Source organism: Myotis myotis, unplaced genomic scaffold (genome assembly GCF_014108235.1).
Source record: "Myotis myotis isolate mMyoMyo1 unplaced genomic scaffold, mMyoMyo1.p scaffold_m19_p_2, whole genome shotgun sequence".
Taxonomy (NCBI): domain Eukaryota; kingdom Metazoa; phylum Chordata; class Mammalia; order Chiroptera; family Vespertilionidae; genus Myotis; species Myotis myotis.
In genome coordinates, this window is record NW_023416324.1 from 19,533,645 (window position 1) to 19,561,485 (window position 27,841).

A 27,841-nucleotide genomic window follows, 5' to 3' on the forward strand; every position below is an offset into this window, starting at 1 on the left:
TCCGGGCCGTCCCTGCGCAAGCTGATTGGCTGGAGCCGTGCCCGGGCTGCGCGGCTATAGGTGAGCCTGGGAGGGGCGGGCGGAGCGGGCTGGAGGCCCGCCCCCTCCCCCCCTGGGTCGGACACGGAGCGGAGCCGCGGGCGGGAGGCCTGACGGACCGACGGACGGGCCGGAGCGACAGCAGGCGAGCAAGATGGCGCAGACTCAGGGCACCCGGCGGAAAGTCTGTTACTACTACGACGGTGAGCGCGGTCCTCGCGGCGGGGGCGGGGCCTGGCCGGGCGGAATCCGGGAGCGGGAGGCTGAGGAGACCTGAGAGGGGAGGCTGGGAGAGGCGAGGCGTTGGGGAAAGGCTGAGGGGAGGCTGAGGGGGAACGGAGGTCGGGGCTGCGGGTGGAGGCTGAGAGGAAAGGAGGTCGAGACTGAGGGAGGAGGAGCTGAGAGGATGGAAGTCTGGGCTGAGGGAGGAGGCTGAGAGGAATGAGGTCGGGCTGGGCAAGGAGGGCGAGACTGAGGGAAGAGGCGCGAGGAAAAGAGACCGAGGCTGAGGGAGGAGGCTGAGAGGAGGTCGGGCCTGAGATCGGAGGCTCAGAGGGATGCAAAGGGGGTGGAAACTGAGGGAAGAGCGTGAGGCGAGGGGTCGCTCCGGGACGTCTGAGGTACTCTCGGTGGGGAATTGTGAAGTCTGATGGGAGAGTTGGAGTGGGACTCCTAGAGGGGAGGCTGAGGCTGAGGGGGGAGACAGAATATGATGGGGAAGATTGCAAGGGTTTATATTTTCTCCTGAGACTACCCAGGTCTTTTACTGCCCCTGTCCCTGCTCCTCCTTGAGAAGAGTCCTTCAGGAATCACCAACTGGTGGTGACCACTGTCCCTCTCACGGTCTCTGAGCAGGGCCTGCAGCTGCTACTGGGAAATGGAGCCCCTGGGGTTGGAAGGAGAAGGACGCTACTTATTCACGTACCAAAAGTCTACCCAGCAGCTTACTCTGAGTTAGGTAGCATGTCGGTGCTGGAGCCGGGGAGGGGGGTTGATCAAGTCACTTCTCCAGCTCAGTTTGGAGCGGAGATAGTGACAGAGAGCTGCTCCCCAGTGTCTTGCTGGGATAAAGGAACTCTCAGGGTGTTGTAGGGGCACCCAGCCCAGACCCAGGAGTCAGGGAGAGCGGTGCCATCTCAGCTAGGACCTGAAGAACAGGAGTTATTAGCCTGGCAAAGGTAACAGCAAGGTTAGAGATGAAAGAGAGGACAGCACATTTGAAAACCAGCATGTTTCTATACTAGGTGTACCGGTTAGTAATGCGGATTTTGTAATCAAAGGAAACACGATAATTTCAAGAGAAACATCAAAAGTGCTTTATTCAAAGTAATGCCCATTGCTAGCTACACATTTCCCCCATCTTTCAGGTAATTTGTGGATACTGTCCCAATAGAACTTTTCTTGTTTTGAGGCAAAGCATTCAGAGACCCAATTTTCCACTTCTTATGTTTTGAAGTGCTGCTCAGAAAGTGCGTGTGCCACCGATCGGAACAAGTAATCTGAAGGAGCAAGGTCTGGTGGATATGGCGGGTGGGTTAATACCTCCCAGGCCAGATCTTTTAACGAAGCGGTTCTCAACCTGTGAGTCGCGACTCCTTTGGGGGTCGAACGACCCTTTCACAGGGGTCGCCTAAGACCATTGGAAAACACATATATAATTACATATTGTTTCTGTGATTAATCACTATGCTTTAATTATGTTCAATTTGTAACAATGAGAATACATCCTGCATATCAGATATTTACATTACGATTCATAACAGTAGCAAAATTACAGTTATGAAGTAGCAACGACAATAATTTTATGGTTGGGGGTCACCACAACACGAGGAACTGTATTAAAGGGTTGCGGCATTAGGAAGGTTGAGAACCACTGTTTTAACGTGTCGTTAACTTGTTTTGAAGTGTGTGATGGTGCGTCATCATGAAGCAAAATTACTTTGCCATGTCTTCTGGCATATTCTGGTCGTTTCACGATCAAAGCGAAGTTCAAATTGATTATTTGTTGTTGGTAGCGATCAGTATTTCACCTGGTTTTAGAAGCTCATAATACACACCTTCCTGATCCCACCAAACACAGAGCATTGTCTTCCTTCCAAAGCAATTTGGCCTTGCAGTCAGTGTTGATGGTTGATCTGGATCAACCCATGATTTTGTGTGTTTGGGATTCTCAAAATAAGTCCACTTTTCATCGCCAGTCACAATTCGATGCCAAAAAGACTTTCTTTCGTGCTGTTGAAGCAACATTTTTTGTTGTTGTTGTTGAAGCAACATTTTACTGATGACTTTTCGGTTTTCCATTTGTCTTTCGTTCAGTTGATGTGGCAGCCATTTTCCTTCCTTTAAAGTCTTTCCCATTGCTTGTATAAATGATCAGAAATTGTTTGCTGAGCAATGTTGACTCTTTCTGCAAGTTGTTTTTGAGTTTGACACGCATCTTCATCCAGTAATGCTTGTAATTGTTGGTCTTCAAACATTTTTGGTTGACCTGGACGTTCTTTGTCTTTCACATCGAAATCACTTTTAAAGCATTTAAACCAGCGTTCACAAGTATCTTGAGATGGAGTATGTTCACCATAAGCTTCCCGAAGTATACAATAACTTTCAGCAGCACTTTTCTTCAAAAGTAATGAATTAAAACTTCCTGCAAATGCTCTTTTTTGGCATAAAATTCGATATTTTTAAGCATAAAAATATCTATGATGTTAACACCTTCAGAAAATTTGACATATAAAGTTTTGAAGCTTGTCAATACAACAAATAGCATACATGTTAAATCGCATATATATCAACATATGTGTAACTCCAGCTATTGAAAAAATCCGCAGTATTAACCAGTATACCTTGTACAGTATGCCTGAAACATAGATTTGAGGGCAGAGTGGAGAAGGTAGGGAGCAGAGAGCAGGGGTAAGGGAAAGGTTGCAAGTGATGAGGCCAGAGAAATAAATGGGGATCTGAGCATGAAGGGCTGGGCATACTATCCTAAGGAAGTTGTACTTTATTCTAAGGGCACTTGTGAGTCATTGAAGTTTTATGCAGGTTAGTGATGACATCAGATTTATGCGTAGAGCTAGCACTCTGGGACAGAAATTAGATTCATGAATGTTGGGGTAAGGAAGAAGACAAGGAGCCCAAGTTTCTGGTTTGGGCAGTTTGATGCTGAGTGTTTGGAGATCATGTCAGTTGATAACTTTGGGGCGTTTTTTGGTAGGCTTTTTGCTTATTTGTTTGTTTGTTTTCTTGTTGATATGTTTGGGGGATATCCAAGCAGAGGTGTCCAGTAGGCAATTGACCATACTGGTCTGTAGTTTAGAAGACAGAAATGAAAAGATAGAGAGATTTTTGGTAATCATCAGCATACCGATGGGAATTTTATTATAGAAGAATTTTATTATATGCAATCAGTCACCCCAAGAAGTTGTGTAGGGTGAAAAGAGAAGAGGGTCCAGGGTGGAATTCTAAGGAAGTGTACTGAGGAAAAGACTAGTGTCCGTCATGCTCTGTACTCCCCTGTCAGCATTTGTCACTTGTGTTGGAATTGCCCATTTACTTGTTCATACCTTTTACAGATAGTAAATGCCTAAGGGAAAGGGAACATGTCTTATCTACCTCTGAATGCTCAACCCTCAAAACAGTGCTAGCTCCTAGTAGGCTGTCAGTAAAGATACAGAGGGAATGGTCCAAGATGTAAGTGAACCAGAAAGTGTTGGGTTACAGTAGCCAAAAGAGGGAGGGAGTGGCCAGGTGTGGGCAAGTACTGTTTTCTGTGCAGGGTTTGGAATTGAAGAAGTGAGTGAAGAGGAGACATCAGGCAGCCAGTTATATTTGGCCCAACTTTTTAATAAAGCTTGTCCTGGGCAGAGAGAGAGTTGTTGATAAAGGGGAGATAGAATGCTTGCGAGTTGAGCATATTCAAATTCTTAGGGGAAATAGCCAGGGAGAAGGAGAGGTTGAAGATATTAGAGGGGCTAGTAATGGTGGAGTTTCCTGAGGAGACCAGGTGGGATGGACACCAGAGCACATGTGGGGACACTAGCCTTCAAGAGGAAGTTCCTTCTTGATAAGTAGGTAAGAAAAAGTTCAAATGTAGTTAAGTTTGAGGGAGTTTTCAAGATAAAGTAGGAGAATATTTTTTTTTCCTGAGAGTGGGGGAGGTCAGTTGGTAGTGTAGGAATCTTGAAGAGAGATAACTGTTAAATAGCTGCTGTGAAAGAGGGAGGTCGAAAAATAAATTTGGAAAGATTGCTGGGCAGTGGTGAGGGCGCATTTGAGGCTGGATCTTATGACTTCGTAGCCATGTTAGTTTGCAGTTTTGTGATTGCCACAGTCGTAGTTTAAAAAGAGAAAAAGGGTATAGAACCAACTTTTAGAGAAGAGAAACATCTTTTTAAGACAGTGTGAGTTTTTCAGTGAGGTCACTAGCTTGGAACTCAAATTTGGCTCTGCTGCTTAGAAGCTTTGCAGTATTGGGTAAGTCACTTTACCTTTCTAGCCTCAGGTCACTTCCATAAAATTAAAAAAAAAAAAAAAAACTATGAGAACAGTGGGAAAAGCTCTTTTAAAGTTTAAAAGTAGTACCTAAATACCAGTTATTTCTTTTAAAGTCTCTCAGTAACCTAAATAAAAACTGTTAAGAGGATGGTGTCTCTGGGCCCCACCCTCAGGTACTCCCTTAACCTTCTAGATAAGGTATCTTAGTTCCTCAAGTCTAAGTCTTGGCTGGATCCAAGCTTGATAGGCAAGGGAGTTGCTAGGGGTCAAGGCCCATGCCAGACTTGGGTAAGCAGGAATTCAATTATATATCATGATTATAGCCATGTATCTACTGACTGCCCAACAAATTGTATCTGCATCAGCCACTGCCTTAAGAATCTATTCTATCCATCCCCATGGCTGATAAGGGACCCTGGGAACAACTTTCTGCTTTCCTTTCTTGCTACTGCATCTCAAAATCTGTGTCTATGTGCAACACGGATCCCTATTGAATGCCACTACAGGCTGTACTCTGGCTGTTTCCCATTATCCCAGACCTTGTCTATGACAAAGAGACTTGGAGTGTGGCTTGGATGCCGTTGATGGCATTCCCCACAGTGCATTGCTCTCTGGAATGAAACCTGTTTCTGGTACCACCAACCCACAATGGATAAGAGGTTGGAACCTTTTTTTCACTGGTGCTGAAAGATCTCCCTCATCCTGATGGACGCCTTAGGAAGAATCTTTGGGTGTGCAGTTCACTAGATTTTGGAATATTATTACAGAAACTGTCTACTATGTAGACTCACAGAGCCCTGTAGTTTAAGTGCAAACTGAAGTAGGTACCTGGCATACTAGATTTAGAGTCAGAAGAGCTGACTCCCAAATCACTCATTGATTGTGTGATCTTGTGCAGGCACTTAACTTTTCTGAGTCTCAGTTCAACTCTTTGAATCTTTATTGAGCCTCTGTGATATACAGGGCATATTTGTCCTTGCCTTGAAGGAGCACCTAGTCTTAATGGAGATATAAATAGGTATGTCAATAATTCAGATACAAAGCAAAATGAATTAAGTGCTAAATAAATTGCACACAGAGGAAAAGACCATTATTCTAATTAGGAATATGTTTGGAGCTTGAGCTGGGCTTTGTAGTATGAGGATCATCAGAGAAGGAAGGACATTCCAGGTCAAAGGAACAGTATGAACTAAGGATATTTGATGAAGGTGAATGTCATGTTCAGGATGCTGACAATAATCTAGTGTGTTTAGAGCAGATAGTGGCAAACTTTCTGTAAAAGACCAGATAGTAAATATTTTAGACTTTTCATGCCATATGGATGGGTTTCTATAGCAATTATTTAACTACTGAACTCTGCTATTATAATGTGAAAGCAGCTGTAGGCAATATATAAACTCATGGTCATGGCTGTGTGCCAATAAAATATTATTTGCATTAAACAGGCAGCCAGTTATATTTGGCCCAAGGGCTGTAGTAGTTTGTCTGCTCCCAGCTAGTGGAGAGGGAGAAAGAGAGAAGGAGAGACTTGTGGAGGAGAGTGGTGGTGATAGGTAACAAGAGCTGAAGCTGGAAAAGTATATTAAGAAAGTCCTTGAATGCCAGGTTACTGAAGTTGTTCTTTATTTTTCATCCTGTAGGGGATGGGGGGCCATTAAGGATTTTTGAGCAGGGGAGTGATGTTATCAAAGCATGTATTAGGGGAATAACTGGTGACAGTGTGGCCAATAATTTGAATTGAAGGCAGAGGGACCATTGCTGTAGATGAAGCAAGAGTTTAGTTTTCTATTCTATAAAATGGCAATAAAACTCCCTGTCTACTTTACAGGGTTATTGTGAGAATCCAGTAAGAAAATGAATGTGAAGTGTCATGTGCAAGAGGTGAACTATGGCTTATAATAATTCTGAGTATTGATGGTTATTTTCTTTTTTTAAAATATGGTTTTACCGGTTTGGCTCAGTGGATAGAGCGTCAGCCTGCGGACTGAAAGGTCCCAGGTTCGATTCCGGTCAAGGGCATGTACTTGGGTTGCGGGCACACCCCAGTAGGAGATGTGCAGGAAGTGGCTGATCGATGTTTCTCTCTCATCGATGTTTCTAACTCTCTATCTCTCCCTTCCTCTCTGTAAAAAATCAATAAAATATATAAAAAAAAAAAAAATATGGTTTTAATTGATTTCAGAGAGAGGAAGGGAGAGGGAGAGAAACATTGATGATGAGAGAAAAACATGGATCTGCTGCCTCCTGCACTCCCCCTACTGGGAATTTAACATGAAATCTGGGCAAGTATCCTGACTGGGAATCAAACCATAACCTCCTGGTTCATGGGATGGTATGCAACCACTTGAGCCACACTGGCTGGGCTGATGGTTATTTTTCTGTTTTGGGAGTGGATTTCTTGGAGATATAGTGTCATTTCCAAGTAGCTTTAGAATGAACCCCTCACACTCTCAAGTTAGTGCCTATGGATCATGGGGGAAGAAACTGGGCTGGACTGACATTTGTAAGTGTTGACTTCTCCAGGGTTCCCTGCCTTTTTTTTTTTTTCCCCATTTGGAGTTATCCCTTCTCAAGGTGGGTAAGAATCTTAAAGACTAGAATGAACCAGAAAGAAAGTTTATTGGAAAGATTCCTGGGTTCTTCTGGGAATGTGTGTCTGTGTCACTGAAACTGTCACTCTTTCTTCTTCAGGGGATGTTGGAAATTACTATTATGGACAAGGCCACCCAATGAAACCTCACCGAATCCGCATGACTCACAATTTGCTACTTAACTATGGTCTCTACCGAAAAATGGAAATCTATGTGAGTTACTGGGAGCTCTGCCCCTCCCTAATCTCATCAGCTCTGATTCCCCATATGTCATTCATTATCTTATTTTCTTGAATGCCCATTCATCAGATGTGTTGTACTACAGTGTGTACCTGCAACAATTTAAAAATGCATACTTTTTGGCCAGTGTTCTCAGTGGTTAGAGCACCAGCCTGTGCACCAAAGAGTCTCAGGTTTGATTCCCAGTCAAGGGCACATACCTGGGTTTCAGGTTCAAGCCCTGGCCCTGTCGGGGTTTATTCAGAAGGCAGCCAGTCAATGTGTCTCTCTCACATCGATGATTCTCTCTCTGTGTCTCTCCCCCTCCCTTCTACTATATCTAAAAGTCAATGGAAAAATATTCTCGGGTAAGGATTAACAACAACAAAGTACAAGATGCACCCTGACTAGTGTGGCTCAGTTGGTTGGGCGTCATCCTGTGCACTGAGAGGTTGCTGGTTCCATTCCCAGTCAGGGCTCATGCCGGAATTGTGGGCTCAATCCCCAGTAGGAAGTGTGCAGGAGGTAGTCAATCAATGTGTTATGCTTTCATGTCGATATTTCTCTCTTTCCCCTTCATCTCTCTAAAAAATATATAAACTATTAAAGAAAAAACAAGATGTAGAGATAAGGAGCAGTGAAGGAATAAGGGAACCTTGGGATATTTCCTAGAGGTGATATCTGAGCAGAGTTTAAAGATTAAGTAGAATCTAGCCTGGAATTTGGAATGGGACTGGCATTCTAGGCCAAGGGAAGAACATACGCAAAAAGGCAGAGAAGTAAGAACAATATAGTGAGTTTGGGGAAAATATAAGTAGTTCAGTGTTCAGGTATTGTGGTAAAGTTCACAGGTGTGAGGGGAGCTAGAGCTGAAGAGGTCAGCAAGAATTGGATGTGCTGTACTAAGCAGCTCTGACGGGTTAGAGTAAAAAAATCCAATGCCTAAAATGGTTATTAGGATTTTTGAACTAGCACCAAGTCTCTAGTTACTAAAGAGTATAGACCAGCCGTGGGCAAACTACGGCCCGCGGGCCGGATCCAGCCCGTTTGAAATGAATAAAACTAAAAAAAAAAAAAAAAAGACCGTACCCTTTTATGTAATGATGTTTACTTTGAATTTATATTAGTTCACACAAACACTCCATCCATGCTTTTGTTCGGCCCTCCGGTCCAGTTTAAGAACCCATTGTGGCCCTAAACTGGACCCATTGTGGCCCTAACCGGCTTGGCTCAGTGGATAGAGCATTGGCCTGCGGACTGGGGGGTCCCGGGTTCGATTCCGGCCAAGGGCACATGCCTGGGTTGCAGGCTCCATCCCTAATAGGGGGTGTGCGGGAGGCAGCCAATCAATGATCCCCTATCATCATTGATGTTTCTATCTCTCTTTCTCCCTTCCTCTCTGAAATCAATAAAGAAATATATTTAAAAAAAAAAAAAAAAAGAACCCATTGTGTGCCGAAACTGGTTTGGCTCAGTGGATAGAGCGTCGGCCTGCGGACTGAAGGGTCCCAGGTTCGATTCCGGTCAAGGGCATGTACCTGGGTTGCGGGCACATCCCCAGTAGGAGATGTGCAGGAGGCAGCTGATCGATGTTTCTCTCTCATCGATGTTTCTAGCCCTCTATCTCTCTCCCTTCCTCTCTGTAAAAAATCAATAAAAATATATTTAATAATAAATAAATAAATAAATAATGAACCCATTGTGGCCCTTGAGTCAAAAAGTTTGCCCACCCCTGCTATAGACTGTCTAACCTCTTGACTCCACTCCTGCTGATCTCTGCTCCATCTTCCAGTTTTTAAAACTTAAGCAGAAACACATCAGTACATCTGTGGACCAAATTTGATTCAAAGGTTCCCAGTTTGAACCTTATCTGGAGGTAGTGAAGAAAAAGTGAACGATTTTACATGAAAGAGATAGGAATAGGCACGCATTTTAGTAGCACGGGGGCCATTTAGGAGCTGTTGTAAAGGTCCAAGTGAGAAAATCAAGAGGATCTGGGGGCCCATGTTGCCTTATGGTTAGAGCATAAGAGTCTGTTAAAGTGTATGGGCAGCTTAAGTAACCTAGCAACAGCAGTATCCTTCCTCACCATTCCAGAGAATGAAAGGGATGAGTTTTCCTTCCCAGATGGTCCTGTTATGTCTCTAAGATCCTGTAGAGATAGCTGGGGAAGCCAGAGGGAAGGTAGATAGGAGTAGGTCAGATCTTGAGACCGGAGAGATTTTTCAGGTGTGAAAGGCAGATGGGAATGGAAAACATAAAAGGTAGCAAGGTTTTTAGGCACTCTGGAGAGCAGACTAGCGTTTAGATAAAGAGGATACCTGAGCTCTAGCTGGTTTGGCTCAGTGGATAAAGTATTGACCTGCGGACCAAAGGGTACCAGGTTCAATTCTGGTCAAGGGCACATGCCCGGGGTTCCCGGCTCGATCCCCAGTGGGGGACCTGCAGGAGACAGCGAATCAATGATTCTCTCTCATCATTGATGTTTCTATCTCTCTCCCTCTCCCTCTCTGAAATCAATAAAAAAGTATATATATATATATATATATATATATATATATATATATATATATATATATATATATATATATATATACTAGAGGCCCGGTGCACAAAAATTTGTGCACTCAGGGGGGAGGGGGGTCCCTCAGCCCAGCCTGTGCCCTCTTACAGTCTGGGACCCCTCGGGAGATAACGACCTGCTGGCTTAGGCCTGCTCCTGGGTGGCAGAGGGCAGGCCCAATCCCTAGGTGCAGCCCCTGGTTGGGCTCAGAGCAGGGCCGATTGGGGAGTTGGGACGCCGCCCCTTGTCATGCAAAGAGCAGGGCAATCGGGAGGTTGTGATGCCACCCTCAGTCACGCTCAGGGTAGGGCCGATTGGGGGGTTGGGGCACCGTCCCCTGTCACACTCAAGGCAGGGTCGATGGGGAGGTTGCGGTGCCACCCCCTGTCACGCACAGAGCAGGGCCCATCAGGGGGTTGGGGCGCCGCCACTCTCACACTCAGGGCAGGGCCGATGGGGAGGTTATGGCTCTACCCCGTCACACACAGAGCAGGGCCCGTGGGGGGGGGGGGTTGGGGCGCCGCACCCTGTCACACACAGAGCAGGGCAATCAGGGGGTTGGGGAGCTCCCTCCTATCAGGCACAGAGCAGGGCTGATCAGGGGGTTGGGGCGCCTTCCCCTGTCACGAACAGAGCAGGGTGGATAGGGAGGTTGTGGCCCCGCCCCCTGTCACACACAGAGCTGCAGGGCGATTAGGGGGTTTGGGCGCTGCCCCCTGTCACGCTGATCCCGGTGCCAGGAGGCCTCGCGGCTCCACTGATCCCGGTGCTGGGAGGCATATTACCCTTTTACTATATAGGGTAGAGGCCTGGTGCACGGGTGGGTGCCGGCTGGTTTGCCCTGAAGGGTGTCCTGGATCAGGGTGGGGGTCCCCACTGGGGTGCCTGGCCAGCCTGGGTGAGGGGATGATGGCTGTTTGCAGCTGGTCACACACCCTTCAGGGTGGGGGTCCCCACTGGGGTGCCTGGCCAGTCTGGGTGAGCGGCTGAGGGCTGTTTTCAGGCTCGGGGTGACTGAAGCTCCCAACTGCTCCTTTTTTTCTTTTCTTTTTTTTTTATTCTGGGCCAGCTTTAGCTTTGAGGCTTGGCTCCAGCTCTTAGGCCTCCGCTGCTGAAAGTAGGTTTCTGGCCTTTGCTTACAATGTTGCGATCCTGCTGGCTGAAGCCTGGCAGACTAAAGCAGGTTTCTGGGGTTTTGTTTAGCTTCTATATTTGTTACATAGTTGCTTAGAGTTGCAGCTCAGAGGCTGGCAGCGGCAGGCGGGGAACGTTGGAGTCCTCCGTCACTGAAGCAAGCAAGCCTCATGTTAGTTTCAAGCTGCCTGGCTGCCGGCTGCCATCTTGGCTGGCAGTTAATTTGCATATTGCCCTGATTAGCCAATGGGAAGGGTAGCGGTCGTACGCCCATTACCATGTTTCTCTTTTATTAGATAGGATATAAATAAAGAGGATACCTGAATGTGGATTAGTAAGCACCAGGAGTCTCCAGAGCTGCCTATTGCACATCTACACCATGTTAATCTGGCCCCAGCTTGCCTTCTTTATTTCCTTTCCCCCCTTAGCCCTCCAAATCAGCCAGATCAGATTCTGCATCTTTCCACACCATCCTGACTGGGAGGATTATTTACTGTGCCCCCTCATATCTTACTTATCTTCAAGAGTCACCCCAAGTCCTCTTCCAACATATTTTTGTTGAGTACTGTCATACCCCAGTGACTATATCGACCTCCATGAGAGATTTGAGAAATAAAAAAATGAATTCTATCTTCAAGTGAGAAGAAAAATAAACTAATATTTATTGATGATTGCTGGTGCCCGGCTATGGTACCTGTTATTTAGTGTATTAATTATAACAACCCTAACTTATAGATCAGAAAACAAGCTCAAAGAAGATAATTAATGAACATGTCCAAAGTCACATAGCTATTAATAAATGAGTTTAGACTCCAACCCATATTTCTCTAATTCCAGTGTCTGTATCTGTCCATTTGTCCTTTTTTGCTTCCTAAACAACCTTTTAACCAGAAGTCTAGAAGTAAATGGTCTCTAGACCATTTGGCTATGTCATCAGGGACTCAGGCTTATTTTATCCTTCTGCTCAGCCATCCTTAGCTTATGTGATTTCATCATGTTTTTTTGCCTTGAAGTCACGTGATGGCTATCTCCAAGTATTATGTCTTCATGTAACAGAATCCAAAAAGGAAGGGAACAGGATAAATGGATCACTGTCCTCACCCCACTCTGTTCTTTTTTTTTTTTTTTTTAAATATATTTTATTGATTTTTTACAGAGAGGAAGGGAGAGAGATAGTTAGAAACATCGATGAGAGAGAAACATCGATTAGCCGCCTCCTGCACATCTCCTACCGGGGATATGCCCGCAACCCAGGTACATGCCCTTGACCGGAATCGAACCTGGGACCCTTGAGTCCGCAGGCTGACGCTCTATTCACTGAGCCAAACTGGTTAGGGCTGTTCTTTTTATTAAAGAGGAAAACCCTCTCCAGAGATTTCCCCTTATATCTCATTGGGTCATTTGCTATCCTTAGGCCATTTACCAGCAATTGGCTTAGACTAATCACATTTGATACCTGTGGCTGTGTACATTAACACCTAACCAAATTGAAATATGTTACCAAGAATAGCTCGTTGGAAAGCAACCAACTGTGGCTGTCATAGAAAATAATACGTTATTGGAAATTATGTAATACCAGGGGCCCAGTGCACAAATTGGTGCACCTTGAAAGAAACTGTGGGCCGCGAGGCTGCAGTGAGCACAGGCGGGCCTCGGCCCTCCCGCAGCAGCCCCTGGCCCCTTGTCTGCTGGCAGCCACCGCAGCTCCCCTGCGCTGATGGCACCAAGTGATTGGGGGCATCGGCAGCGAGTGCAAGTGAGGCTGGTACTGGCAGTAGGTGCAAATAGCGGCTTCGGTGCCAGCAGTGGATACAAGTGGGGCCATTGCTGGCAGTGGGTGTGAGCAGGGCTGGCGCTGGCAGTGGGTGCAAGAAGCAGCTGCTGGCCCGCTCTTCAAGAGCAGGGGGAGGTGGGGAAGCCCCTCGGGGCGATCAGGGCCGCGCTGGCAGCAGGTGCAAGCACCGGGCGGGACCACAGCACACAGGAGCAAAGAATTTTCAGTAACCACCAGAGGCTCTTCCCAATGACAGCAACTGGTGCCCTGACTTGGTCTGGCGCCCCCACTCATCTGCTCCACCATCCCACGGTGGCCATTGCCCACCATGTTCAGCATGTGCCCCCTGGTGGTCAGTGCATGTCATAGCAACTGGTTATTTGGTTGTTCCACTGTTTGGTCTATTTGAATATTAGGGTTTTATATATATAGATGTGTGGTATTCTTACTCTAAACTTCTAAAGCAAAACCTCAGTGTTATCTCTTCTTCCGAAATCTATACCTTGTGTGTGTTTTTCGTTAATCCTCATCCGAGAATATTTTTTCCATTGATTTTTAGATAGAGTGGAAGGGATGGAGAGAGACAGAGAGAGAGAAACATTGATGTGAGAGAGATACATCGATTGGTTGCCTTCTGCATGTACCTTGACCTGGGCTGGGGATTGAGCTTGCCACTGAGGTACGTGCCCTTGACCGGAATCAAACCCCTGACCCTTCAGCCTGTGGGCTGACACTCTAACCACTGAGCAACCTGTTAGGGCTAAACCTTATTCTCTTTAATGTGATCTTTTTCTTTCTCTAGCCCTACCTTTTCATTGAGAGTGCATCTTTGGCCCTATTCCAACATAGTTTCTCTGCATTCATCCCTTCTGTCCTCTCCTTTCTCTGGGCTGTGATCCTAGCATTCCTTTCTCAAAGCATAGATAGTCATTTTAGTATCTTTCCTGAGATGGATGGCTTTTGAGAGTCAGTCCTGAAAGATGCTCCTTAGAATTCTCATAGTAGTTGTATTACTTCTGTACTTCTGTGTCTACACCTGAAGGAGACATGTTGAGGTATTTTTCACACAATTTCACCCTTTTGGGCTCCTTCCTCAATTCATCTCTCCCAGAATCTATATCCCCACTTTTATCCAGGAACCTTCCTATTTACATAATCAAAAGTCCTGTTCTCTTCCTTGCCTCGGATGCTAATTTTATATATTCCTAGGCTTCTTATTCATTGCCTTCTGTTCTTTTGTTCTGTTTTTAAAAAATGTTTTTATATAATATTGTAGATATGAAATAATTTTTTAAAAAATACATATAAGGTATAAAAAAATCACATTGTAATTAATACTACCTACTTTAAGAAAAGGACCCAGCCAGTGTGGCTCAGTGGTTGAGCATCAACCTATGAAGGTCACGGTTGACTCCAGGTCGGGGCACATGCCCAGATTTCGGGCTTGATCCCCAGTAGGGGGTGTGCAGGAGGCAGCCGATCAATGATCCTCTCAACATTAATTCATTGATGTTTCTCTCTCTCTCTCCCTCTCTCTTCTTCTCTGAAATCAATAAAAAAAATTATATATATATATATATATATACTTAAAAACAAACAAACACAAAACACCTAAGTATTTGGAGCCAAGCCTTGCTTCTTTCACTGTGGGTGTTTTTTAATAAAACTGTATCCGTCTTTGAGTCTTATATTTCTCATTATATTTAGTAAGAATTAAATGAGACTCAGAGAATTAAATAAGCCAGACCTCTGGGTTTCCTAATCCAGCTTCCTAGTGTGTAACCTTGGGCAAATTACTTAACCTCTCTGCTTTAGTTTCCTTACTGCAAGTGAGGATGATAATAGTATAAACTTTTACCATTTGTACATCATAAGCACCTATAGACGCAACCGGCAGACCTTTTTAAAATTCAAAATATCTTGGCAGTTAACTGGTTAAAAGATGGTTGTAAGGCCCAATTGGTGTGTTTCAGTGGTTAAGCATCGACCCAAGAACTAGGAGGTCATAGTTCTATTCCCAGTTGGGGCACATGCCTGGGTTGCGAGCTCAATCGCCAGTAGGGGGCGTTCAGGATGTTTCTAATCAATTAAAAAATAAATAAAATAAAAGGTGGTTGTAAGGATCATATGAGATAGCATATAAAGTGTCTCTGATAAAAGTATTGGTAATTAGAAAAGAAGAGGGTCATCTTTGAAGACCTGCCTTGAAGGGATGAGGGGAAGAGAAGAAAAGATAAGAGAATTTTTAAAAAGAGGGGAGGAAGAATCAGAATGATGTCCCATCTATTTCAAATTATTAGTCACCCCTTCTTTTCTTTTTCTTTTTTAAATATATTTTTATGATTTCAGAGAGCAAGGAAGAAGGAGAGAGAAACATCAGTGATGAGAAAGAATCAATGATTGGCTGCCTCTTGCACACCCCTTACTGGGGATTGAGGTGCATATGTCCTTGACTGGAATTGAACCTGGGACCCTTCCGTCTGCAGGCCAGTGCTCTATCCACTGAGAAAACCAACTAGGGCTAGTCACCCCTTCTTATTGAACTTTTAGAGCCACTTGGCCCATAATTATAAATTGTTATATTTAATATTAAAAAATAATAATTTAAGTGCTTTATAATTTATAAAGAGATTTGACAATCTCATTCAATTCTTACAACTTCTGTGTAAGGTAGATATTGTTATTCCTAAATAGTAAATGAGGGAGTTGAAGCTCAAGAGGTAGACTTACCAAAGCAACAGAAGTTGAGTTGCATCTGGGTCTTCTGATACCGAGTCTCCTTTGATAATCTTATTTGCTTAATTAGATTTCAAGTTTCTTGAGGCCTAAATATAATCAGTAATTTCTTTTTATCCTTTATAGCATCTAGCCCAGTGATGCTGAACCTTTTGAGCTCGGCATGTCAGCATTTTGAAAAACCCTAACTTAATTCTGGTGCTGTGTCAAATATAGAAATTTTTTAATATTTGCAACCATAGTAAAACAAAGATTTATATTTTTGATATTTATTTTATATATTTAAATGCCATTTAACAGAAAAATCAACCAAAAAAATGAGTTCGCTTGTCACCTCTGACACGCGTGTCATAGGTTCGCCATCACTGATCTAGCCCAGTGCTGGGTAGATATAAGTGTTCAAACTAGACTGAGTGAAGACTGGCATGTAGTTAAGAATAACATGCCCTTTCTCCTCTCTGCCCTCTAGCGTCCTCACAAAGCCAATGCTGAAGAGATGACCAAGTATCACAGCGATGATTACATAAAATTCTTGCGCTCCATCCGCCCAGATAACATGTCTGAATACAGCAAGCAGATGCAGAGATGTAAGTCCCTTCTGTTTGTTCCCTATGTTAAAGCCCCCAGTTGGATCTCCCTTTCAGTTGGAGGGGGCCACCCTGTTTTCCTTTGTTCGTCCCATTCAGCTGACACCTGATTTCCCTTCCCTCCCAAGGGTGCTAAAGTGCTTCTTTTTTCTCTTCTGGTTTTCCTTGTTTCTGATTGTAAGGAATAGAGATTTAACCTCGTCCAGTTAGATTCACAACATTTTGCCAAGAAAACTGTAGTAGTTTTAATGGAAAAAGCACTGACCTGGGAGTGGGGATAAAAGATATAGGTCCCAGCTTTGACTCTTTGTTTTAAAAGTATATTTTTATTGATTTCAGAGAAGAAGGGAGAGGGAGAGAAATTCAGAAACATCAGTGATGAGAGAGAATCGTTTGGCTGCTTCCTGCACGTCCCCCACTGGGGATTGAGCCGGCAACACAGGGCATGTGCCCTGTCTGGGAATTGAACCGTGACCTCCTGGTTCATAGATCAACGTTCAACCACTGAAGCACTGCAGCCCGCCCAGCTCTGACTCTTAACTGGCTTGACAAGTCACTTCCCCTCATCTCAGATTTTTCTTTAGTAAAATGGATTGGATGTCATACAACTAACTGCTCCCACTATGTGAACTGAGAATTTAGCAGCAACTGAGGACAGACTCTGGATGATGTAATCTTTGAGTTGAGGTGATTCTCCCCCTGTCTCTTGGGACTTGAAAGTCAGAACAGGTTCCATCTCAGAAGCAACACCCAATTTATAGGAATGATGGGGATTGTTTTAGCTGTGGGGGAAAAATATCTTCAAATTTGGGAGGAACTATCATATATGACTTTGCTCTTGTAATTTTAGAAATTCTCTCTGAGCACCTAAGATCTCAGTAAAACAATGTAACAGCATTGTTCAGAGAGGTTTTCATAGTTTATGACAGCTTATTTTCAAATATCAGGAAATCTGTGGCACTTGTTTGTTGCTACTGGCCCAGGTAGTCTGAGTCCCAAGGCAGAAAGTTATTTATTTGTTGTAATAATTGTGCAGGTAGTGATTACAGAACCACAGGGGCCTTCTTTGAAGCATTGAGTTTCACAGCTCCAGGAGCTGCTGTCCTCTAAGTGAAGTGTTTGCTCTGAATTAGCAGGGTCTTGTTTCCTTTCAACGTGAGACAAATTCATTCCTTTGGCTTTAGGGGTTTCCATTACCTATTTAGACTAGCAGTGAGGCTCCACTGTTAGTAGAGAGGGCTTCTCTGAGAGAGTAGCTGTTGAAGCAAGAAATTGAGCTTTTTAAAAAATACATATATTTTTTATTGATTTCAGAGAGAAAAGGAGAGGGAGAGAGAAATAGAAACATCAATGAGAGAGAATCATTGATTGGCTGCCTCCTGCACACTCTACTGGGGTTTGAACCCCCAACCTGGGTATGTGCCCTTGACCAGAATTGAACCTAGGACTCTTTAGTCTGCAAGCTGACTATCCACTGAGCCAAACTGTCTAGGGCAAGAAAATTAGCTTTGATGTCTTGGTTTGAATCCCTTAGCTCTGCCACTTAAATATGTGTTCTTGAGTAAGTCTCCTAGCCTCTCTGAGACTGTTTTTGTTTTTGTTCTGAGTCTTTTTGTCCTTCTTTAAAAAGAAGACAGTAGTGTCTATCTTATAGTGGAGATTGGGGGTGGCTAAATTAGATAATGTATTCAAAGCACCAACTAGTATGACTTACAACTTTTGTTATTTTCAAATCTGTCAAGGCGGCCTGGCCAGCGGCTCAGTGGTGGAGTGTTGACCTATGAACCAGGAGGTCACGGTTCCATTCCTGGTTAGGGCACATGCCCAAGTTGCAGGCTTGATCCCCAGTGTTGAGTGTGCAAGAAGCAGCTGATCAATGATTCTCTTTCATCATTGATGTTTCTATCTCTCACTCCCTCTCCCTTCCTCTCTGAAATCAATAAATATATTTAAAATCTGTCAAGGCAGACAAAATATTAGGCCCTCCAGAGTACACAGGTTTGGCTCTGGCTCACAGTTTTTTCTAATTTTCCTGAAACCAGCACTCTAAATTTGTGCATTTAAAAAGTAAGTCTAGGATTTTTTCTCAGTGAAGATGAGAAGTAGAAAGGGTAAGGCTCTCTAAGGATTTCAGAGAACCTTATTGACTTGATTCATAGGATTATAGAGAGATATCATTTAGTACAGTGCTTTATAACCAGGGGTATCTACAGAGATATCAGGGATGTAAGAACTGAGCTCTCTTTAAAATATTTACCAACACTTAACCTAGGAAATTATACCTGAAATGAAATACTGTTTTCTTATGTCTAAAACACCCATTTCCTCCATGGATGCTCCACATCCCAAATGGGAATGCAAGCAAAATGTTGGAAACCCAAGCAAGCCAAACCCACTGCAGGAGGAAGCAGCCAGAGGAAGAAATTGGTTGCCATGGATAAATAGCCTGCCCAGGGGCCAAAGTTCTTATTGACACAACCTCCCAATGTTTACCCGGGAAGCTGGGGAGAGAGCCACCCACTGCACATCCCCTTACGCAGGCCATGCTTTCCCAAGCACTTGTCTTGGCAGGGCATCAGATCAGAGCACCCTTCACATTTAGGGCAGTGCCAGAGTTGATAACTCTATGGTTATTGCAAACCTTGATGTTAACTCTTACGGTTATTGTAAACCTTGAGCTTTAGCTGTCTCAAGCTGGGTTCTCCTGCCCTCCTCATCCTAGGGGGGTCCTCCTCCTTAGTCTAATTTGGGAACTATTATTGGTAATAGTGGATGGGTAATGGGAAGACTAGGGCAAGAGAATAGGCTGTAGTCCTACCCCTGCCTCTAAATTCTTATGTATCATTGATGTCTCAGCAGTTTCCTTTTCTGTGAAAAGATACTTGGAGCCATAAGGTTCCTCTCTTGCTCTGTGAGTCTACAACCTTCAGGGGTGCTTCCTTTCCTGTCCTTTTCATTTCATTTGCATTCTGGTTTGCATGTGTTTATCATTGTGTTTTAGTTTGTACTTTTACCCCTTTGGGATTCAAGACACCTGGACTCTGATTCTGGTTCTTGCCATTGCCTGGTTGTATAACCTTGGGCAAGCCACTTCTCCATATCTCTTTGTGTGGGGTTGATATCTGTCTTGTCTAGCTCATGGGATTGTTATGAGGATCAGATGAGATTGTGTATGTGAAATTACTGGGGGAAAGCCAGAGTATGTTTTCATAGGCTTTTAGGACAGGCAGGCCAATACTTGAATACTGCCTCTGCCATTTACTAGCAGTTCATCTCTCTGAGCCTGTTTCCCCATTCATAAAATGGGGCCAAATTTTACCTCATATGGTTGTGTGAGGATAGATTATATCAGGTATTGAAAGCATTTAGCATAGTGTCTGGCATGTTGCTAAATATTTGGTGAATTCCTTATTGGTCAGCCTGAGTGAGGTACAGTAACAAACCCAGGCTGGAAGAAGAGGCTACATTTTTCTCCCTCATGTAATGAATCAACATTTCCCAAGCACTTATTTGCTAAATGTTTCCTCATCTAAGATTTCTGTTCATCTTCTCAACAATGGAGTAAGGTGGGATGTCATTATGACTTGTTATAGATAAAGAGCCAAAGCTCAGAGAAATTAAATGATGTGACCCACTACACAGCCAGTCTAGTAGCCTGGACTAGAGTCCAAGCCTTCTGAATTCAAATTCTGTTTTTCTATCAGCTCATAAATATATAAACAAAAACTAAAGGAAATTATGGAAACTAACCTTTCACTTATGTCTTTCAAGTCAACGTTGGTGAAGACTGTCCTGTATTTGATGGCCTGTTTGAGTTCTGTCAGTTATCTACTGGTGGCTCTGTTGGTAAGGAACATACCTCCCTCCTTGAGGGCTGTGCTGGGTTGTAGTAGTGAGGTCTGTCTTTTAGGTCACTGTCCCAGTAGGCTGATCTGTGACCATATGAAATGGTACTGTGGGTTTGTTTGTTTGTTAATCTTCACCGAAGGGTACCTTTTGCATTGATCTTCTAGAGAGAGTAGAAGGGGGAGAAAGAGAGGGGAGGAGAAAAGCATATTGATTAGTCCCCTCCTACATGCGCCCCTACTGGGGACATGGATTGAACCTGCAATCCAGATATATGCCCTTAACCGGGAATCAAACCTGAGACCCTTCGGTCTGTGGCCCAACACTCCAACCACTGAGGCATACCAGCCAGGGTGGTCCTGTGGATTTTTACCTTAGGTCTTTTTTAAAAAATATATTTTATTGATTTTTTACAGAGAGGAAGGGAGAGGGATAGAAAGTTAGAAGCATCAATGAGAGAGAAACATCGATCAGCTGCCTTCTGCACCCTCCCTACTGGGTACATGCCCTTGACCAGAATCGAACCTGGGACCCTTCAGTCCGCAGGCCGACGCTCTATCCACTCAGCCAAACTGGTTAGGGCAACCTTTGGTCTTTCAGCTGTCCTGGTTCAGTCCCAGCCCAGGCTCAGTCTCTTGATGTGGTACTGACAGGTGTCCTTGACTGATCTCTCCTACCAAGAGATCTTAAATACAGGAATTCCCTGCTGACTTTATGGGATTGTTGAGATGCTATCCATAAAAGCAATTTGTGAACAGCATAGTGCTATAAAAATGGGAAGTGTCATCATTTGTGTTGTACAAAAGAACATGGTAATTATCTTTGAGGTCAGAGATATGCTCTAAATATTTCCCACTTTCATTAGTAACTTTTAGATTACTTCTAGAATTATTCTAACCCTTTTTCTTAACAGGTATTAATTTTCTTATGCCTGTTGTTTTCTCTCCTCCCCTCTCCCTTCCACTACCCAGTGTAATCTCAGGAAACAAAAAGAATTGCACAGGGGGGAAAAAATTGCCCACAATCACACTGTCAATGAATAACCATTGTTACCATTTTAGAGTTTGTACATTCATTCTTTTTTCTGTGTGTATATATCTGGACATAACATATATACATCTATATAATGCAAAAAATACCTTGCATTAATCTCCATTTTTCATTTTAATAAATCTTTAAAGTTTCTCTATCTGTAGTAGATACAGCATGTTTTTTAGTGGCTACATGATTATTCCATGTTTTGGACCTACTTCAGTTGATTCAATTGGTTGCCTCTTGTTGGATCATTTGGATTGTTTCATGTTACTTCTATTAAAATTACACTTTAAGAAATGCACAAATGTACTAGAACACTTGAGTGTATATTTCTCTCTCACTTCTTGGACCTATTTGTATTTTGAGTCTCTGTTACCTTTGGCATCTTCACTGTGAACCATGGTAAGAAATAACATTTATATTTGCAATCCAACTTGTGTACATACACACACACACACACACATACTCAACTCAAAACTCTTTCTCACCCTGAAGCCAGTTTTACAGAAGAGCAGTTACCTTTACTGTTATTCTGATATTTTTATTCTACTCTATTTTATTTGGGTATATATATATATTGGTCATGACCCACTAAACCAAGTTTAAGGCATACTAAAGGGTTTACCACCTTTCATTTAGAAAACAGTTTTTTTAGAGTAATACATTTACTGACAGTTGGGATGGGATGGGATGGGAGGGAGAAGACTGGCTTGTGAATTGTATGATACAGCTGTTGAATAGGCAGGTCCTACCTCTCACTGGTTCCCTGGGCTTCTTGCGGGGAGGGGGAGAGTGGCTTGGTAATAGGCTTATGTTCTTTCTTCCCACGCCCAGCAAGTGCTGTGAAACTTAATAAGCAGCAGACGGACATCGCTGTGAATTGGGCTGGGGGCCTGCACCATGCAAAGAAGTCTGAGGCATCTGGCTTCTGTTACGTCAACGATATCGTCTTGGCCATCCTGGAACTGCTAAAGTATGCCTGCCTGGCCTTTTCTTTCGGAGAAGCACCTTAGGCCAGGTTCCCACTTACCTTTCCCCCTGGGCTTGCCTCCCCAGTTTGCTTTTCTTAGCAGTGTGTTGGCTAGGATATGTTCAGTGAGTGTCTCTGGCCATTCTCTCCTTGACGGGGTCTTGATTTGATCTGAGCCCACGGCAAGATCAGGGGCAGGCGCTGCTCAGATGCTGCCTCCAGAGTGTCCCTGTGTGGCTGGAGTTGACCCTGGCTATAGAGTAGGAAGATCGGACTTGGTCGGCTTGGTCAGGCCTCTGGAGACACCCTGCCGCACTTCCACCTTCCTTCAGCCAGTTTCCACGTCTCTGGTGCTTAGAGATACCTGAGGGAGGCAGCCAGCTCGGTAAGCTGGGACCTGGCGCCCTTGGCGCGTCCCACTCAGAAAGAGCCCCCAGATCCCTGACCCTTTTTTGATCCTAGGTATCACCAGAGGGTGCTGTATATTGATATTGATATTCACCATGGCGATGGCGTGGAAGAGGCCTTCTATACCACAGACCGGGTCATGACTGTGTCCTTTCATAAATATGGAGAGTACTTCCCAGGAACTGGGGATCTACGGGTGAGAACTCCTTTCAGGGGCCAATCAGCTCACCCTCAGCTGCCAGTTCTAACTCTCATTCACCAAAAACCACTTCCTGCCTCTTCTGCCTTTTAGAACACCATTCTCCAGCCCAAGACACCTGCCCATAGTCTCCTTTCCTCCCTTATTCTGGAGGAAGGGAGTGTTGGAACATAAAGGATTTGGGAGGGAAAGGGGTTGCCTGACTCATGCACTTTCCTCCAGGCCACAGCTAAATCACATTACATTTTCCCCATATGGCTTGAATTTTAGGCTAGAAATGTCAGGTTCTCTCCCATGGGCTAGGATTTGGGACCCTTATGAACCATCTCAGGGGAAAAATATTTTAGGTCACTTCCCTTTTGATCATCTGACTGAAAGTTATGGACTCTAGCCCCAGAAAAGTACATGAAATTTTGCATCGGATATCGAATAGTTAAGACACCTCCACCTAAATGAAGTCCATCCATGGACCTCTAAGAATCCTTGGAAGCTAATTCATTGAACTGTTCTGTTATTAGCATGAATACTGTGAAATCAGCCATTTTGTCATGCCAGTAACCCTTAGGTGAAAAAAGTGGCACTGATTCAATTGTTTGGTATGATGCGCATTAGAGTAACTGAGTATTTACTATTTTGAGAACTTTTTTTTTCCTTCTTTGCATCCCCACCATATATCCCTAGAGAGAGAGGGTGGGTGGGTAGAGTGAGCAGTAAAGCTCTCTGGAGAGGAAAGGGTTGTTGCATGTAGGTATTCTGTGTCCCAGTCACCAGCCAGCTCTAACCCAACCCAAAGGTAGAGGTCTTTGTGCTGTGGGATAGGATATTTAATCGCTGGACCCATAAACAATTCCCAGTTTGGGTACAGTACTCAGTGGTGTGTCATGAGCTGTGAGCTAGACTTGCCACTGAGGGGAAGGGTACTAACCACAGTGTCTCTGGACCCTCATGGGCCCCGCTTGCCTCTTAGAACCAGCCCCCATCCTTGAACTTCTAGCTTCATTTTTCAGTTTTATTTTAATGTCCCCTTGATTAGGATATTGGGGCTGGCAAAGGCAAGTATTATGCTGTTAACTACCCGCTTCGAGATGGGATTGATGACGAGTCCTATGAGGCCATTTTCAAGCCGGTAAGTGGTTTATCCACCACCTGGGTTACAAATGGGATTGGCCTAAGGGGGGGTAGCAAAGCACCCCACCATTTCAGGGTCTTTCCCCTGAGAGGCTGGTCGGGAGATGTGCTTCAACCCTGGATTGCATGCTGTGTGCTCAGTTCCGGAAACAATTCATCCAAATAGTTGTTGATGCCTTCTGTGATTCAGGCCCTCTGTTGGATACAAGAACACCTAAGTCATGATCTATGGCCTTGAAGACCTCAGTGTGGGAGGCAGGCATATACCTAACGGTGTAGTCAGTACTGTTTTTGAGGGATGAACCAGAGGAGTGAGAGGCAGTCTGCTGCCTGGGCTGGGGAAAGGGTAGTCTGATGGTTGCACAGAGGTGGTGACATTTGAGCTAGACTTTGAAAAATGAGTTACCCATGTAAAGAAGGACGTGGGGGCTGATGGGAGGGGTGGCATTCAACTGAGGGAACAGTGGTGCCAATATGTAGCTGTCTGTAGGCCACTGTGATACGTGGGAGGAGTATCTAAGGATGTAGAAAATGTATGTTGGGGTCAGTATTTCAGAGGGAGCCTTGAATGTCCTGCTGACAAATTAAATCTTCACTTGTCAGCAGCAGGGAACCATTAATAGAGTAACCTAATAAAGTCAGCAAACACCAAATGCCTAATTTGTGCTTGTAGTAAGTGCAGGCAGCAACAGAAGCCTGAGTTATGGTCTCTGTCCTCAGTAATGGTTCCTCACAATATCAGGCTCAAAGTCTATAGGACCAGGTGAGTAGAGCAGACGCACCTAAGGGTAGTGAAAGAAGGGACTGGGGGTTGATACAGATGCCATTCTAAGTTCAGTGTTGGTAGAACTAAGAGATCCTGTCAGATCAGAAAACTGAAATTCAAAGTGGGAAAACCTGAAGCCACCCAGCATATGGGAGAGTGGAAAGGTACAGAAGAAAGTGCTGCACCCACTCTTTTTAGCCTAAAACAACACATAGCTTTTCTTGAGGCTGGTGGTGACCAGGATGTTATCCTTTAGGTCATATCCAAAGTGATGGAGATGTTTCAACCCAGTGCAGTCGTCTTACAGTGTGGCTCTGACTCCCTGTCTGGGGATCGGTTAGGTTGCTTCAATCTGACCATCAAAGGTGAGGCCAGGTGGCATAGGCCTGGGTGGGCAGGGTCCTGCTGGTGCTTCCGTAACCCAGCACCTCCTTCTTCCACCAAAGGGCACGCCAAGTGTGTGGAGTTTGTGAAGAGCTTTAACCTGCCTATGCTGATGCTGGGAGGAGGTGGCTATACCATTCGTAATGTTGCCCGATGCTGGACATACGAAACAGCTGTCGCCCTGGACACAGAGATTCCTAATGGTAATAGCGCCAAGGCCAGGTTGGCTGGATAGAGCTGGAGCTCACATGTCCTCAAGTTCACAACTCCCTTTGGCTAAATGACCTCTCCTCTTCCAATACTAGTTATTGATTCTCCTGTTTATTCTCTTGTGTTTGTCAGACCATAGTCATTAATTTTTCTTGAGTCCTTTTTGACCCCCCTGTTCCCTCTCCCTTTTTTGGTCTGAACAAAATTACCACTGGTTATTTATAGCTCTGGAATTTCTCTATATGGTAACTGGGGTAGTAAGGGAGTGCTCCCAATTAATATTGCCTAAATCTTTCTAAACCAAGGGCTTGGGCCTACTCATGAGATAGACACACCACTGGTATGGACATTGCAGAATGCCATTGAAGAGATTGAAGTACTATAGACATGATTCTCACCCTATTTTGGAGGCATTCTTCTCTTTGATAGTTGGGCTTATAGGTCCAGATAAACCTGTAAATGCTTTTCTCGGGGTCCCATGGTTTGGCCAGGTCTCATGACTCTCTCTGCTACCCCAATTAGAGCTTCCATACAACGACTACTTTGAATACTTTGGGCCAGATTTCAAACTTCACATCAGTCCTTCCAATATGACTAACCAGAACACAAATGAGTACCTGGAGAAGATCAAGTGAGTATATCCCCAGACACCTCTTGATTGAACATTCCAGGCTGTGGTTTGTCCCTAACTAGAACCCAGCCACCCTCTATACCATTGGCCATAGACAGCGACTGTTTGAGAACCTGAGAATGCTGCCCCATGCACCTGGGGTCCAAATGCAGGCGATTCCTGAGGACGCCATTCCAGAGGAGAGTGGTGATGAGGATGAGGAAGACCCTGACAAGCGCATTTCGAGTAAGACCCCGACCCAGGGTCCTGTACTTCCCTGAGTAGGCAACTCTGACTTCCCTCCACTGTTCTTGGTTTCCATTTCCCCCCAAGTTACCCATCTGTTAGGAAACCCAAGTTCAGTGCCTGTAGGAGCAAGCAGGGAACCTGAGTTCCCTCTGCCCTTCTTTGTCCTCTACCCTTAGTGTCTCTCAGAGGACACTCATAGGGAAACATTGGGCACTCCTGCTCTCTGTGTTTTCCATTGCTTCCCAGTCTGTTCCTCTGACAAACGAATTGCCTGTGAGGAAGAGTTCTCCGACTCTGATGAGGAGGGAGAAGGTGGTCGCAAGAACTCTTCCAACTTCAAAAAAGCCAAGAGAGTTAAAACGGAGGATGAAAAAGAGAAAGACCCAGAAGAGAAGAAAGGTGGGTATGGTTAGGCAAAGATTTGGGTCTTGAGCCCCAGTACTGGAGAAAGATGAATCTATGTAGGGCACTGGGAGGAGGGAGCTGACTTGGGCCTGCCAGCTCCTGTGGGGATCTTCCTCAGCTCCTTGGCCTTTCAGTGGCTCCCAGAAGTGGCAAGGCTTCCAAAGGAATGAAACTCAATTCATCATCTCCACCAGATTATCGAGCCCTGCCAGGCTCCAAAGCCAGGGACATGCCTGGGCTCCCTGTGGTCAGGAGTGTGGCCCTCACATACCACCCAAGCCCTTTTCCTGGCATTTCACCCCAGTTTCCCAGGGGGCTGCCTCCTCCCACCAGGTTCAGGCTCTAGCAGGTTGGGAAACCGGTCAGACCTGTTTGTTCTCAACAGGGCTCACTGGGTAGACCTGGGATGGGCTTTTTTTTATGTCCAGTGAGCTGTAGTGTGGGGAAGGGGTTTTTTGGTAAGGGAAGATCCCATGGGTCTTTCCAGAGGGTCTGTCCTTGGCCATCCCTGCACTTTTATGTTTCAGAAGTCACAGAAGAGGAGAAAACCAAGGAGGACAAGCAAGAAGCCAAAGGGTGAGGAAGGAGCCGTCAGCCATCTCCCTGGCATTGGTGCACCAGCCCCTTTGTCCCACGACACTGAGAGGGAAGGCACAGGGACAGCTGGGCCAGCTCACAAAGGCCTCTTTCAGGGACCAGTCTGTCTGCAGTTCTAGGCAGAGCTAGGAAGCCCCAGCCCTCAGCAGTCACCTGGGCAGCGGGTCCTGTGAAAGTCAATCATTGTACCCACACTTCAAGGCCTCTGGGGTGGGTTATCTCATACCAGTCTCTGTTCTCTCCACAGGGTTAAAGAGGAGGTCAAGTTGGCCTGAGCAGTCCTCTCCAGTTCTGGCTTCTTGCAAAGTGCCCCACCTTTCTCCTGTAACCCCTCAGATTTTATATTTTCTATTTCTGTGTATTTATATAAAAATATATTAAATATAAATATTCCCAGGGACTAGACAGGAACCAGGGCCATGAGCCCAGGGCACACGTGCTGGGCACGCTCTTATAATAGCTGCCCAGCCATCCTTCCCCAATTCTTAGTTTTGAACCATAAAGGGTGCCAGTTCTGGGTGAAAGGGATTCTGTTCTCTTAAACATCCATAGAACATAATTCCAAAATGCCAAATTCCTGCTTAGTGGCTTTGGAAAGATGCCCATATTGAGCATTCTAGGAATGGCTGGGTCTTCAGGAACCCCCTGTTCTTTACAGGCGCCTTAAGGTAACATCAGCTACATTTAGATTGGTTCTGTTATACCTTCCCACTGGCCCCAAGTGAGTTAAGAAACTCACACTATCTGACCTCTGACCCCTCTCCTCCATTTTGCAGGTGGGAATTGGTAGTTTCCTTTTTGAGATGCTATTTTTGGGGACTTTGTGTGTGTGTATGTGTGTGTGAGAATCTTTGTAATAAAATGGTACATTTCTATACCCTCCTGAGCTCATCTAGC

At 44.8% G+C, this 27,841-nt stretch overlaps 1 protein-coding gene across 6 annotated transcripts; it reads left to right on the forward strand.

Annotated features, from left to right (window-relative positions):
• HDAC1 (histone deacetylase 1) lies at positions 1-27,837 on the forward strand. Of its 6 annotated transcripts, none has more exons than XM_036350093.1 (15): positions 7-242; positions 6,362-6,414; positions 7,225-7,337; positions 16,020-16,137; positions 19,909-19,983; positions 21,853-21,991; positions 22,451-22,592; positions 23,629-23,721; positions 24,746-24,854; positions 24,936-25,076; positions 25,606-25,714; positions 25,809-25,939; positions 26,189-26,341; positions 26,875-26,923; positions 27,192-27,837. In XM_036350093.1, the coding sequence occupies exons 3-15, from the start codon at positions 7,263-7,265 to the stop codon at positions 27,217-27,219; spliced, it is 1,362 nt and encodes a 453-aa protein (XP_036205986.1). In that variant the 5' UTR covers positions 7-242; positions 6,362-6,414; positions 7,225-7,262; the 3' UTR covers positions 27,220-27,837. The 6 variants fall into 6 exon arrangements, with proteins under 6 accessions (XP_036205990.1, XP_036205986.1, XP_036205985.1 ...); XM_036350094.1 differs by lacking the exon at positions 7-242 and adding an exon at positions 976-992; XM_036350092.1 differs by lacking the exon at positions 6,362-6,414 and having other exon boundaries at positions 194-242.
• Positions 27,838-27,841: the final 4 nt, after the last annotated feature.

Coding starts and splice junctions, on each gene's coding strand:
- HDAC1 (XM_036350092.1), top strand. CDS start 194: ATGGCGCAGACTCAGGGCACCCGGCGGAAAGTCTGTTACTACTACGAC. Junction 7,338..16,019: donor ACCGAAAAATGGAAATCTAT/GTGAGTTACTGG, acceptor TCTGCCCTCTAG/CGTCCTCACAAAGCCAATGC. Junction 19,984..21,852: donor ATCTACTGGTGGCTCTGTTG/GTAAGGAACATA, acceptor TCCCACGCCCAG/CAAGTGCTGTGAAACTTAAT.